Source organism: Oncorhynchus nerka, linkage group LG28 (genome assembly GCF_034236695.1).
Source record: "Oncorhynchus nerka isolate Pitt River linkage group LG28, Oner_Uvic_2.0, whole genome shotgun sequence".
Classification (NCBI taxonomy): Eukaryota; Metazoa; Chordata; class Actinopteri; order Salmoniformes; family Salmonidae; genus Oncorhynchus; species Oncorhynchus nerka.
The window spans coordinates 76,544,456-76,556,203 of NC_088423.1; the positions used below are offsets into that span (position 1 = coordinate 76,544,456).

General features: G+C 43.8%; 1 protein-coding gene across 1 annotated transcript; it reads right to left on the minus strand.

The window, feature by feature from the left end:
* Window positions 1-1,938: 1,938 nt before the first annotated feature.
* Window positions 1,939-4,240, minus strand: LOC115112757 (uncharacterized). The gene is made up of 6 exons (XM_065012566.1): window positions 3,997-4,240; window positions 3,741-3,889; window positions 3,072-3,261; window positions 2,851-2,975; window positions 2,609-2,695; window positions 1,939-2,505 (listed from the first exon to the last, which is right to left on the minus strand). Exons 1-6 carry the CDS (start codon window positions 4,238-4,240, stop codon window positions 1,963-1,965), a joined length of 1,338 nt encoding a protein of 445 aa, XP_064868638.1. The 3' UTR covers window positions 1,939-1,962.
* Between the last annotated feature and the right edge of the window lie 7,508 nt (window positions 4,241-11,748).

An 11,748-nucleotide genomic window follows, 5' to 3' on the forward strand; every position in this document is an offset into this window, starting at 1 on the left:
GTCCTCTTGTCCAGATGGGATAGGGCAGTTGTAACCCCCAAATATTGTTGTATAATTATAAATACTGTTTCGGTATAAATAGCCTCTAAAATATATGTAAACAGACCATAAATTTCAACATTTTTATTTTCTTGGAAATCTGTGTTTGATATTATATTATACAATATCAGTACTTGATGCATTCACAACTTGTCTAAATCCTATCATCAACTATTTTCAGCCATTTTATAGCTGTGGATTGACTGCATTGTTTAAATAGAATGTTGGCATATTGGCATAATTTGAAAAATGTATGGAATCATTGCAATTAAACTGGCTGGCTATTACAAATTTACAATGCAGATCATTTTTTAAATTCATTTTTTTACACTATCTTATCACAGCACTGGCAAATCATGTTTGACCAACTCCCTGACCAAAATGGCTGACCCTTTAGAACATCATAAGAAGGTTCATATCCATTCTAGAGTTCTAATTCCTAATTCTATTTCCAAAGCATCCTGTAGGCTACACAGAACGGGGAAGTTGCCCTGTTTATAGCGAACGTTGCATCATCATCATCATCATCATCTAAACGGTGTCACGCGTCATCTTCTGAAGTGTCCCATATGCAGGGAGAGAATGTATCGGCTGATGACCAGTGGAGGAAAAAGCACCCAGTTGTCAAATGAAAAGTAAAGATACCTTAATGAAAATTACTCAAGTAAAAGTGAGTCACACAGAAAAAACTTCATAGATGGATACATCTCACCATCCCTCCTACTGTCTCTCCTCTATATCCACCCAGTCATCCCCCTCTCTTCTCTCCCTCCCCTTTCAGAGTTAATATGTTCTGCATCTTTTCTACATTAACAATCCTCAAAAACGTCATGCTTAATTACATACATGTACAGTATCTATGTTATGCTGATTTAGTTCCAAGTCTACTTTGTCAACAGTATGTTGATGTCAGGCTGATCTTTATTGTGGAGAGTACACTCATGTACAACTAGGGGGTTTCTCAGGTGAGGGACAGCTTGGCTGTAGCCCTAAACGATGTGCTGCTACTACTGCTTCTCTCAGCTCATTATCCATGCAGACCACAGGCATGACAGAGACAGAAAAGTGCAGTTTGACCGAAATCTTCCCTGTGAGAATTCATAAAATACCTAAATTCTCAAAGTGATTTTCTAACGGAGCATTTTTCACCTGGTATTTTAATACTTAATTCAATAGTTTCAAAGCTCTCTATTCTGTCACCATTCAAGGTGATAAAACCACACATACAGTATGTGTGCTAATCAATTACTCTGATGACACCAATATATCCTTCCCTCCTGTAATATAGGCAAAGAGAATGATGTGCTGTAGTATGAGGATGTTCCCACCATCCTTATTTAGGTTGACTTACTTAACCAATATCCCTGTAATCTGTTGGAAACCCACCAGTAACAAAGCATCTTCAGGTGGCTCTGATATGTGGTGACAGGAGGACTCTATTTGATGCATGTGTAACAAATGTAATTATTATTATTGTAGTTATTAAAATGCTAAACAGTTTAAGGGCTGGATAACATGACGATCTAAACCTCATCAGGATGTGGGAGGGAAGGACAGAGGGAGAAAATAGAACACGTCTGATTTGTATTCGCTGTGGGTGAATGTTATTTCATACATTACAGAATGCAATATGCTTCTGGATCATTATTGTCCAAATGAACTCTATGCTGATATATTCACTCTCCCCTACCTGTAGTAGTTTGATTGTTCCCTTGGCAGTAATATTTATTATTTTTGATGAATTCAAACAAATAGGTCTAATCTAAACATGCTGCATCACATATCAACCGTAGTGAAGATTTGCTGCAGAAAAATGTTTTATTGATTGATCAAAGTATAGCTTTTGCTACATTGAAATGTTCATTAGGCCTATTGGCTCTTCAGAGATGCAGAGGCAGCTCGGTCTCCACTGTCAACATGTAATCAGTCAAAAAGTGCTGCAATCTCCAGCAGCATTGCATCCTCATTGGCATTATCAGTAGCAGGGGTAGCGGAGGCAGCCATATCCTTCAGCTCATTGTCACCTTCATACTCAGCGATGAGGTCTTTCAGGCTGGTCTCACTGATGGATTTCTTCATAGAGGTGTCTGTTAGGGTGGAGATCAAATCTTTAGCAGAGTCATCCTTCACATCCTCATCAGTAGTGATCATGTCCTTAGTGCTCTCAGGGGTCAGTGCCATGTCAAGAGTGGAGGTCTGGGTAATGGAGTCTGACGTGTGAAGATCTATCATGGTCTCCGATGAGACCATGGAGATCTGGCTCTGAGAGGTAGAAGTGGTCTGTGTGTCTGTGTTCATATCTGATGTCTGTGTTTCCATCTGCGCATGTGTCGAAGTGTTGGTAGAGGATGGCATTCTCTCTGTCCTAGTTGCCATAGACGAGGTGGGCAGAGGGACTCCGGGTAGCTGCCACTCCAGCGGGAGGATGGCCAGGTTCCGAGCCAGGGAAAACTGAGAGAGGGAGCTCTACCCGGAGGAAAAGGGTGGTTAGGTTGAGGTCAGAGGGGAAATTGTCTAGATCTTTGAATCTCTGTCTGTCCGTATAGTCATTTAGGTTTCAGTAACTTACGTGGGCACGTGGTAGAGTCGGAGAGTCAGGTCTTAAGTTAATTTCCTCCACAGGGGTCTTCACTTGCCGGCGTGTCCTTCGATTTTCCTGCACAACACAATTATAACACCCAATGATAACACAGCATTATGGGAAAGATATTTTGCTCACAATAAAATATGATACAGCATGTTTGGTTGTCTCACAGAGTTAGGTCTTTGTCCTGAATTAGTTCCCTTGTCTGTTTCTGGTGTTGTACTTACGGGTTCGTGGTCCTGAGATGATTTCAACAGCTGAACTTTAGTCTGGTCTTTCTCCCTCCCCACCTTTCCATTAATCTTGTCCTTGACCCTGTTGGTTGTAACATCACCTCCAGACAAGTCTGAACCTGAGTAGATTAGACATTTTGATTTTGAAGACACGTTCTTCCAAGTGGAGCCAATCTCATTCTATATCTAATCAGCAGACACCCCATAACACTCACCAGTATCAGATGCATTATCTTTGTCCTGGTCCTTTCTACTCTGTCTGTTCTGAGAGGGACGAGACTTCCTCAGCTTGACTTTCCCACCACAGCAGAAGAGAGTGAACAGCTGCAGGGCCGCCACAGCTGGATGGATGCTCTTCTTCTTCTCTTTCTGCTGGGTCTTCTTTGCTTGCTCCTCAGGGGAGACCTGTGTCGCAATCAGTAAGTACATCAGTTAGAAATCTACTGACAATTCAAACTACAATATCAATGTTGAATATACGTAGCCAATGAGCTCTAGCTTGATTGGCAACAAATAGTATTTCCTAAGTGTGTTTCCATGTCAAAATGTTACCCCATAATAACTAGGGTTAGTGCTGTCCGTGATCCTTGGGACGTCCCTACCCTAAACCCTAACCTTAACCCCTACCTTAACCCTTACCTTAACCATTTCAATTTCAACGTCAAAAGTCAGAGTTGGGACGTTCCATGGATTCTGTTTAGACTTTTCCTAATAACTATTAGGGCCTACCTCATCCGAAGGGGCATTGTGACATTATCACTTTTGTCAAGCCATGTCAAATAATCAGATTCAACACAATATGCTGTGTTTTCCTTGTTGTGGTCATTATCAGTTGTCAAATGCATTGGTTAATCCTCATTTATAAGCAAGATTGGATGTCTTACCGAGTTAGGCCTTTGTTTAATGTCTTTTTCTTTTTCCTGTGTCGTTCTGCATTTCTGGTCCTGAGATTCAATGCTATGTTTCTCTCCCCCAACCTTTCCTTTACTCTTGTCCTTGATCCTTTTCACGTCACCTGCAGAGTAGTCCAAGCCTGTAAGTGAAACATTTCTAAGACACATGACCTGTTTTTTTCCAAGTGGAGCCTAGATAATTGTACAATGTAGCAGCACTAATCAATATACACCTCCTAACACTCACCAGTATCAGAGTCATTATTGTTGTTTGTATCGTTTATCGTTGTTCCCTTTCTCCCATCACCACTCTGGGAGGGATCAAAGGGTGTTTTCTTCACCTTGACGCAGCTCAGCAGTGTAAACAGCTGAAGAAAGGTCAGGGCTTGAGGGATCCTCTTCTCCTTGGGTTTATCTTTATGTTCCTGTGTCTCCTTTGGTTTCTCCCTATGGGATACCTCAGGGACAGGGTCACTTAGTCTCTGACCCATGTCACGACAAGGTAGTGTACCGTTGTAATCAATCAAATCAGTTATAGGTTGAGAGATCGTTCGAATGTAGCTAATGCGCTCTACCTGAGCTTGTCTGACCGTTTTAATGTGGTCTGAGATTATGACACAAGTGTGTTTCCGTGGCAACATGTTACCTCATAATGTTCCCTTATAACAACTAGAGCTCCATCCCTGGTAAAGGGGCATTGTGACATCATCAAGTTAGTTACCTGTCCACATATGCACCCAGAACACTGGAACAGCCTATTTCTATAGACCTAGTCTGCCTGTATGTCAGTATGTCTGTCTGTCTGTACGTACAGATTTAGGATATTAATTTGATCACTCTTTTGTTTCTGAGACTTGTACTGCAGAACAAGAAATGCAAACTTGTATTACAAAAGGCTTTGTAAGTTTGTAATTTCCATTTCCAGTTTTGCCCAAATAAACAATGTGTCAAAGCCTACAAAAAAATCTCCATTAATTATAATCCACATAATATTTCACATTTCCTGTTACTGCAGAATTATTTTCCTGCTGTTGCAAACTGGATCAAATTAAGTTCCTATAACTGTATGTCTGTCTCTCTCTTCCCTTCTCTCTACCTCTCTCTCTCTGCCTGTACTCATATTCAACCTCTGCCTTCAGCCTATTGCAGGAGTTCATTTTCTCATAATTTGCCTGCACCATGTTGCAAGGAGAGAGTGGCTGAGCACAAGTCAATCACTCCGCAATGAGTATTATTATACAGTTGATTATCAAGTGCCACATTCAACAGACTACTACTGTTGGCAATCAGAATACAATGTTGTTGTAGTCCAAGAGTCGATGTTACGCCCCTGAAAACAGGGGAGAAATAATCACGAAAGTGATACGGTGTTGTATTCTCAATTCAACGTTTAGTTCATGAGAAAAGACCGCGAGGAATATGGGTGGAGACTAGAGCAATCGATCTCCGGCTCATAGATTAAGAGCATTTCGTAGATCACAGATTAACACTTTTAGGCACTACAAAATAAAGTAATCAATATAACGTTTACACATTACTCTCACAATTCGTACCCTTTGACAGATTTTAACTTTAACACAATTATATGAATGTTATTAATCTCTATCAACTAATACTGAATGCATCCTGTTAACCTTAGATGTTTTAAAATCCTCACATACTATGAATGTACTAATACTTTTTAATGTATAACAGGCTATGAATATTTCCTTTAACCTGTCACACTCTCCACCGACAAAATAAACGTTGTCCCAACATTACCAACATTGTCTTCTTCAACAGTCCGTATGCACTGGACCTAGAAAATCCTCTTCTGTAAAGTAGTACTTGAGCACAGGTCAAGGGTCACAGTTCAAATATAACTAACAAGTTATATTCACAGTCCATATCTGTTGACCAGCTATATAACATAAGCAGTATTTTCTCATACTATTGATCAACAGTCCATCAATTTTAATGATCTATATGCATAGTCTGCAAATTGTCTCTTTTGACAGTCTGTGAAATCAGACAGTAGTCCATGGTCAAACATGTCAACTCTGTAGCCTCATGTTTGCTGAAGCCCATACATGTAAGGTGGCTGAAAGTAACATTGCTGTAGTGATGGCAGCCATGGAACCAGTCCTGGCGCAGAGTAGACAGGGAACAACTGTGGCTGTGGCTGTATACTGTAGCAGGAAGGGATACCAAGCTGATCATAGGTGATACGTCTTGGAGGGTGTCTCTCTCTTTGTGGCAGCTGGTAGGCTGGTTCCTCAGGTTCAGCAGCATCAGTATATGAAGGAAAGGCACTTGGTGGATGATCATCAGGAAAATTTTCAGCAGGCAAGTTAATCTCCTCAGCAGGCAGGTCTTTAACTGTTGTTGTCTCCTCCAGCCGCTTTTCAACAAGAGGCTGTGCTGGTAGCGTATCAGGGACTGGCACTGCAACTGTCTGTTTCACTGTTGGGGGCCTGTGTTCCCACTCTCTCGCTGGTTCAGCATTCCTCTCCTCAGGTACTGTAGGAGATGTGGGAACCTGTAGCGGCTCATGATGAAGGTCATATTCATCCCCACTATCTTCATCAGAATCTAGAGTCTGTGATGCAGGCTGATGTCTCCTCGTTTTCTGACTTTTGTCCACTTTGGTCATTTCTGGTTGTGTCTCAAAAGGTAAGTGGTCACAGGACATGAGCAGATTTCTGTGCAGGGCCCTGGAGCGTCCCCTACCCTTTTCTGGTCTCAATTCATAAATCGGCAGGTCTGAACCCATTTGTCTCACCACTGTGTGAATTGTATCTTCCCAATAGTTACGGAGTTTTCCTGGTCCTCCTCTTGGTGTCAGGTTTTTAATCAGAACTCGCTCGCCAGGCTGTAGCACTGAACTCCTAACTTTAGTGTCATAGTACTTCTTACTTCTTTCAGCGGCTTTCTGAGCATTTTCATTTGCAATGGCGTATGCTTCTTCCATCCCTCGTTTCCAGTTCTCCACGTATTCTCGCTGGTTACTGGAACCTGCCTCTGTGCACAATCCAAAGAGCATATCAAATCAAATCAAATTTATTTATATAGCCCTTCGTACATCAGCTGATATCTCAAAGTGCTGTACAGAAACCCAGCCTAAAACCCCAAACAGCAAACAATGCAGGTGTAAAAGCACGGTGGCTAGGAAAAACTCCCTAGAAAGGCCAAAACCTAGGAAGAAACCTAGAGAGGAACCAGGCTATGTGGGGTGGCCAGTCCTCTTCTGGCTGTGCCGGGTAGAGATTATAACAGAACATGACCAAGATGTTCAAATGTTCATAAATGACCAGCATGGTCGAATAATAATAAGGCAGAACAGTTGAAACTGGAGCAGCAGCACAGTCAGGTGGACTGGGGACAGCAAGGAGTCATCATGTCAGGTAGTCCTGGGGCACGGTCCTAGGGCTCAGGTCCTCCGAGAGAGAGAAAGAAAGAGAGAATTAGAGAGAGCATATGTGGGGTGGCCAGTCCTCTTCTGGCTGTGCCGGGTGGAGATTATAACAGAACGTGGCCAAGATGTTTAAATGTTCATAAATGACCAGCATGGTTGAATAATAGTAAGGCAGAACAGTTGAAACTGGAGCAGCAGCATGGCCAGGTGGACTGGGGACAGCAAGGAGTCATCATGTCAGGTAGTCCTGGGACATGGTCCTAGGGCCCAGGCCAGTTGAAACTGGAGCAGCAGCATGGCCAGGTGGACTGGGGACAGCAAGGAGTCATCATGTCAGGTAGTCCTGGGGCATGGTCCTAGGGCTCAGGTCCTCCGAGAGAGAGAAAGAAAGAGAGAAGGAGAGAATTAGAGAACGCACACTTAGATTCACACAGGACACCGAATAGGACAGGAGAAGTACTCCAGATATAACAAACTGACCCTAGCCCCCCGACACATAAACTACTGCAGCATAAATACTGGAGGCTGAGACAGGAGGGGTCAGGAGACATATCAACTGGAAGCCTGTGTGATCTCCCAAACAGAAGATAAAATGGTGAATAGCCAGTCAATTCGCAACGGGTGCAGTTATAGGCATAAACCAGTTTGTTCAGAGACTCCTTCCAATTTGACTTTTGTATCTCAGTTAGTGTCTTTAACATTTGCAACAATGTTCTGTTCATGCGTTCCGCTTGACCGTTTCCCATCGGGTGATAGGGTGTTGTCCTGGACCCCGCCATGCCACTGAGTTTCTTTAACTGATGGAACAACTGATTTTCAAATTCTCCCCCTTGGTCATGGTGGATGCGGGACGGGAACCCAAACTTCAGGGCAAAGTCATTGAAGATGAGATTTGCAGCAGTTTTACCTGACTTTGATGTGGTGGCGTAGGCTTGAGTGAAACGTGTAAAATGATCAACAATCACGAGGATGTACTCATATCCCCCTTTGCATCTGTCGAGATGAAGGAAGTCTATACATACCAGTTGAAATGGCTGTGTTGTCACAATGTTTGTCAGAGGGGCTCTTGTTGCATGGGCTGGCCTTTTCTGCTTGACACAGCTACAGGTTTTAGTCACATAGTGCTCGATGTCAGATTGCATATATGGCCATAAGAAGCGGCCACGTACTAGTGATACAGTGCGGTCAGTACCTTGGTGTCCCATGTTATTGTGCAACTCTTCCATCACTTTACCTTTGTACTGCTCTGGTAGAACTAACTGCTTGCGGGCTGTAGTGATTCTGTACAAAATGCCATCACTGTCTATTGTCAATTTGTCCAATTCTCTGAATAGGCATTTTGTCTTTGGACTGAATTTCTTTTGCTCTTTAACTGGCGGTTTGGAACCCAACAGTTTGAAATTGAGCACAGGACGGATGACCGGATCAGATTCTTGTGCTTCTCTTATCCCATCTTTTGGGATCGAGCTGGTTGTTGCAATGGTTGTCTCACCTTCAGCTGATACTGACATAGATGCAGCTGAAAATGACCAAGGTACAACAGCCTCTTTCTGTACCTCAACTGCTTGTATCGTGGCGGCGATGGTGTCTGGTGGAAGCTCCTCAGAACATTCTCTCATCAGTGACTCTACATCCAGTGGCATCCTTGACAAAGCATCTGCATCACCGTTCTCTCTGCCTGGCCTGTACTTTATTGTAAAGTGGAAATCAGCCAAGTCTGCAACCCACCTGGAAGTGGTTGCGTTCAGTTTTGCAGTAGACAGAATGTAGCAGAGCGGGTTGTTATCGCTGTATACAGTGAAGGTCGGAGCATAGTAGAAATAGTCATGGAACTTATCAGTGATTGCCCATTTTAGAGCTAGAAATTCTAGCTTGCTCGAGTGGTAGTGATAGTTCTTCTCAGCTGCTGTTAAGTTTCGAGAGCCATAAGCAATGACCCTAAGCTTCCCCTCTTGCTTTTGATAAAGAACTTCTCCCAAGCCTTGGTGTGACGCATCAGTGTGTACAACAAATGGCTGAGTGAAATCAGGGAAACCTAAAACTGGTGGGTGAAGCAAACACTCAATCAGCTGTTCAAGTGCCTGTTGATGCTGGTCAGTCCACAGGATTGGCTTGTTTGAGGGCACCACATGACTTACTTTCTTTGTTTTTGTTTTCCGTGGGTGGTCAGGTAATTTCTCTAAATCTGCTTTCAGGAGGTCATACAGGCAGCTGGCACTCCTAGAAAAGTCTTTCATGTACTGTCTGTAGTAAGTGAGTAAACCAAGCATTTTTCTGAGCTGGCCCACAGTCTCTGGTCTGATTTCTTTCAATGCTCTTACTGCTTCAAAATCGGCTGGGTCAACTCGGCTGACTTCTGCAGACACTATTCTGCCCAAATAACGGACCTGGGGTTTAAAGAGATCACACTTACTTGGTTTGAGTTTAATGCCATACTCTCTGAGACGCTGCAAAACTTTTCGCACATCATTCACATGGCTGTTGAATGTTTTACTGAAAACTAGCGTGTCGTCCAGATAAGGATTGCAGATGTTATCCCGGAGCCCTTCCAAACACTTCTCCATACACCGCTGAAAAGCTGCAGGAGCGTTCATGAGGCCGAATGGCATACGTATCCACTCATAGAGTCCCCACGGTGTCACAAATGCTGTCAGCGGTCTGCTTTCTTCAGAGATGAACCCCTGGTGATACGCTTTCCCCTGATCTAAGAGGGAGAACCAGGAATTACCACCTAAACTGTCCATGATGTCTTGGACCCGAGGGATGGGCTGGCGGTCGGGATGTGTCTTTCTGTTTAGGTCTCTGTAATCTATACACAACCGGAGGGTCCCGTCCTTCTTACGAACGCACACGACAGGTGAAGAATATGAAGAGTTTGACTTCCTAACCCAGCCCTGGACTATGAGGTCATAAATGTAACCCTTCATCTCCTGATACAGTGGCCTGGGCACCGACATGTATGTGCGCTTTACTGGTTCAGAGTCCTTTAGAGAAATAGTCATTTTCAATCGTTCAATGCAGCCAATGTCATTGTCTGATCTGGAGAAGGAGTGACACTCTTCTCTAAGCATTTGCCTAACAACCTCTCTCTGTTCTTCGGTTAGGTGAGTTAAATCTACTGGTGGATCCCACTGTTCAGTAGCAGTACATGGGGTTCGAACGCTGGTGTGATTCACTGTGGCTGAGGTGACAGTTTTTTCAAAGACTTGGGCAGGTAACACAGTCATAATGGTTTGTACTGTACCGATTATTGTGCGTCCTAGCAGGGCAATGTCGTGGTCAGTGGGGTTAGAGACATCAAGCAGGATAACTGGAAAAACACCTTTCCTGACTCTGACTAGTGTGTCAAAGAACTCAAGGTCGTCTGGCCACTGCGGGTTCAGGTCTGGCTGGAAAAGCATTGTCATGTCATCTTTGAAAGGCTGGGAAGCTACACGGCACTCAATCTGAATGGTACTGTGTTTTGGTACAGCAACCTTCTCTTTCTTGGTTTTCACTGCGTATTCATCTGTCTGTTCTGCGCTAACAGCCTGTATAAAAGCTCTCACCTTGTTTCTATTGAGGCTTGGGAAAGCTGTTTTTACTGTACTGTATCGTTTAGTCTTTTCGGTCATTGTCAGGATGTGCTCGATAACATTGAAACCTATGATGGGATGAGATAGGTGACAGCCTTTCATTACCAGCACTGGGATGATCAGTTCCTTTGTTTGGTCAGTTTCAGAGGCTAGCCGAAAAGTTGTTTCAATCCATCCCAGGTATGGCATTCCAGTCCCATTTGCTGCAGTCAACCTTAGATCATCAGGTGAGTCCAGGATTTCTGAAACATCTCTCAGCCTTGCGTTTGGGAGAGATTCCTCTTTCCATCGTTCATCAATGACCGATACCTGAGAGCCTGTGTCCCATAGAGCTTGAAGGTGGTGGCGATTCAGGTGACACTCAATAAGGCACTGTCTGCCGACTAGCGAGGTGACCTTACGGGAGCGGCAACCTTGAGCTAGGGATGGTAAGGAGTGGGCATTTTCCTCTGTGCAGGAAAACCTTTCACTATTAGAGTCAATTTTCAGGTGAGTGCATTTTTCCTTATGTTTAGTCCAATGTTGGTTTTGACATACTTTGGAACAGTACAGTGTCTCTTTACATGATGAACATTGTTTCAGGTTCTCAAATGAATCTTCTCTGGCACAATTTGCACATTTCTGGGACTTTTTGGTAGCTACGGTTAACACTCGTCCCTCAGCGGTAACCCGTTTCCGTTTAAAGGGGCCACCCTTGAGGGTCTGGCTCCCCGGATTTTACATCCAGCTTGAAAATGTTCTCCACTCCCACATCGGAAGCAGTGTGTGCAGCGTGCATCTGTTCTGGCCTGCTGGCAGACAAAACACCTCCTTGGAGCTTGAGCAGAGTGGTTGGTATACCGGTTAGGTGCATATTGATGCTGCGCAGGGTCAGGTGCTTGGGACCGACTGTAGTTGCTGTAATACTGCTGCTGGGAAACAGGTGGCTGGGGGTCCCTATCTGGCCTCCTAACTGGGGGTGGGGCATAGGCACAAGGCGGTGACTGAAACATAGGCTGCTGTAATGTCTCCTTAATCTGAGCAATCTCTG

Coding starts and splice junctions, on each gene's coding strand:
- LOC115112757 (XM_065012566.1), bottom strand. CDS start 4,240: ATGGGTCAGAGACTAAGTGACCCTGTCCCTGAGGTATCCCATAGGGAG. Junction 2,976..3,071: donor AGATAATGCATCTGATACTG/GTGAGTGTTATG, acceptor TAATCTACTCAG/GTTCAGACTTGTCTGGAGGT. Junction 2,696..2,850: donor CATCTCAGGACCACGAACCC/GTAAGTACAACA, acceptor TGTGTTGTGCAG/GAAAATCGAAGGACACGCCG.